At 31.4% G+C, this 2,137-nt stretch overlaps 1 protein-coding gene across 1 annotated transcript; it reads right to left on the minus strand.

Moving 5' to 3' along the window:
- Positions 1 to 299: 299 nt before the first annotated feature.
- LOC132181962 (protein ALP1-like) lies at positions 300 to 1,628 on the minus strand. The gene is made up of 3 exons (XM_059595176.1): positions 860 to 1,628; positions 653 to 763; positions 300 to 526 (listed from the first exon to the last, which is right to left on the minus strand). Exons 1-3 carry the CDS (start codon positions 1,626 to 1,628, stop codon positions 300 to 302), a joined length of 1,107 nt encoding a protein of 368 aa, XP_059451159.1.
- Between the last annotated feature and the right edge of the window lie 509 nt (positions 1,629 to 2,137).

Raw genomic sequence — 2,137 nt, forward strand, 5'->3', positions numbered from 1 at the left:
TTTTCTTCCATTTTATAACCTTTTTATATAAAAATATTTAATGTTAGCTTTTACAAGTAAAAATTGTAATGGTTTATGTAACAAAACATCAACATTTTCTTTCTTTTGTACTTATATGTAATGAAAAGTGATGTCAATCATTTTCTTTCTTTCTTTCTTTTTTTTATTTTAAAAAAGAAAAATTTATTTAAAGTATTTAACACTTCAAAGTATTTAACATATAAAAAATAACAACATTCAAGAAAATCCTTACAACATTTTAAATAGTTTATAACAAAATAACATTAAAAAAAAAAAAATTAACGGGTCATAAGTAGATTAGCAATATGATCACGCTCAATGTTCATCGAATTTTCATTGGACGTTTGTGATTGTTGTATGCTTGACTCATCATGTGCTTCGTCATCACCTATAATGTCAGTAGGTAGTAAATCACCATCATCATCATATGGTTGGAACTCAGCATCCTTTATTGCATGCTTCCTAATGAAGTTATGAAGAGCCATAGACGCCACCACGATTTTCACTTGTTTATTATAAGGAAAATTCGACATGCAATGCAATAACTTCCACTTATTTTTCCAAACTCCAAATGTTCTTTCAATAGTGCATCTAAGTGATGAATGTGCATGATTAAAAATTTCATGCATACCCCTCTGTTGGCTTCCGCGACGAAAGTCTGGTAGATGATACCGCTCCCCTTTGTATGGCCCCATGTATCCCTTCATGTGAGGATATCCTGCATCTACCAAGTAATATTTTCCTACAAATAATATACGAATAACGGTCATAAAAAAATATTGAAAAGTATATTTTTTTCATGTATAATTCATAATTGTTATTTTAATTAAATACAAACCTCTAGGTGGGTGTGGAAATCGTAATTCGTCCTTTCGAATAGCTTCTAAAAAAATACGTGTATCATGTGCAGTACCTTCCCATCCAGCCCAAACAAAGGTGAAACACATACGAAAATCACAAACAGCCATAACATTCTGAGTAGGAGTCCATTTTCGACCAATATATGGTATTTGTTTTGATGGAGAAATTTTAACTAGCACATGAGTTCCATCAATGGCTCCAATACAATTTTTGAAGTATGGCCAATACCGCTCATCATCACAAATTTTGCTTGGAACATCCCTAAACTCCCTATCAATAGGATTAATAATGTCAATCGCCATTCTCGAAACGGCCATTAAAACACTAGTAAAATGTCTACTAATTGTTTCTCCTGAATGTTGAAACCTTTCTTGCACTATTCTATTCCCAAACCCATGGCCTAAAGTAATAAAAAACATAGCCACCAACTCTTCAACTGTTAATTTCCTAGTATCTCTTAAATGATATCTTTCCTTCAACTCTTTACACAAGTAAATGAATACGTGTATTTCCATTCTAAAATTTTGTTTGCACCTATCAGGATTACCTTGTAGAATCTCCATAACCCACTTATAACCTGTTTGAGAAGAGGTCCTACAAGGTTCCTTTGTAATATATGGCATATAATAGTTCTCAACAAATTCTACTGCTGCAGCTGCTAGAATAAAAACATCATTTTCATTTTTCTCTTCACCATAATCACTATCACTTGTATCATCTTTAGTGCTATAATCACTATTGTCCATGTCTGTAAGGAAAACGAATAAAAAAAATAAACACAAAATAAATATATAAGCACCCGTAAAAAAGAAAAAAAGAAAAAAAGAGATATTTACGTAGTTATGAAATATTATAATATATTCACGTTAGCACACAAATCAACACATAAAAAAAATAACATTCAAATAAATCCTTAAAGCTGTTCAAATAGTTCATAACAAAACAACATTAAAAAATAAAAACATTATTCCATGCTACGACGGTTAATTTCTCTATTTCCCATTCGCTTGATAAAGTCAATCTGTAACCATGGCTCTTTAATAGTCACAAACATCTCTCTATGTGATCTCTTAAGAAATACCTCTGTTGCAAACTTAAGGATGTCAATGTCATTTTCTCTTTCAGCAATCCCCCGAACAACATCCATAACCTCTTCAATATTACATCCAGGTTTATCGTAGCTCTTAGATGTCACTGTATTCTTGCTTTCTATTACATCACAAATACGACTCAAATGTTGACTAACGATTTGAAC

Source organism: Corylus avellana, chromosome ca5, assembly GCF_901000735.1.
Source record: "Corylus avellana chromosome ca5, CavTom2PMs-1.0".
NCBI lineage: Eukaryota > Viridiplantae > Streptophyta > Magnoliopsida > Fagales > Betulaceae > Corylus > Corylus avellana.

Excerpts from the sequence above, each read along its gene's own strand:
- LOC132181962 (XM_059595176.1), bottom strand. The coding sequence starts at position 1,628 with ATGGACAATAGTGATTATAGCACTAAAGATGATACAAGTGATAGTGAT. Across the intron at positions 764-859 it reads ATTTCCACACCCACCTAGAG|GAAAATATTACTTGGTAGAT; the intron begins GTTTGTATTTAA and ends TATTATTTGTAG. Across the intron at positions 527-652 it reads TCGCGGAAGCCAACAGAGGG|TGAAAATCGTGGTGGCGTCT; the intron begins GTATGCATGAAA and ends ATAATAAACAAG.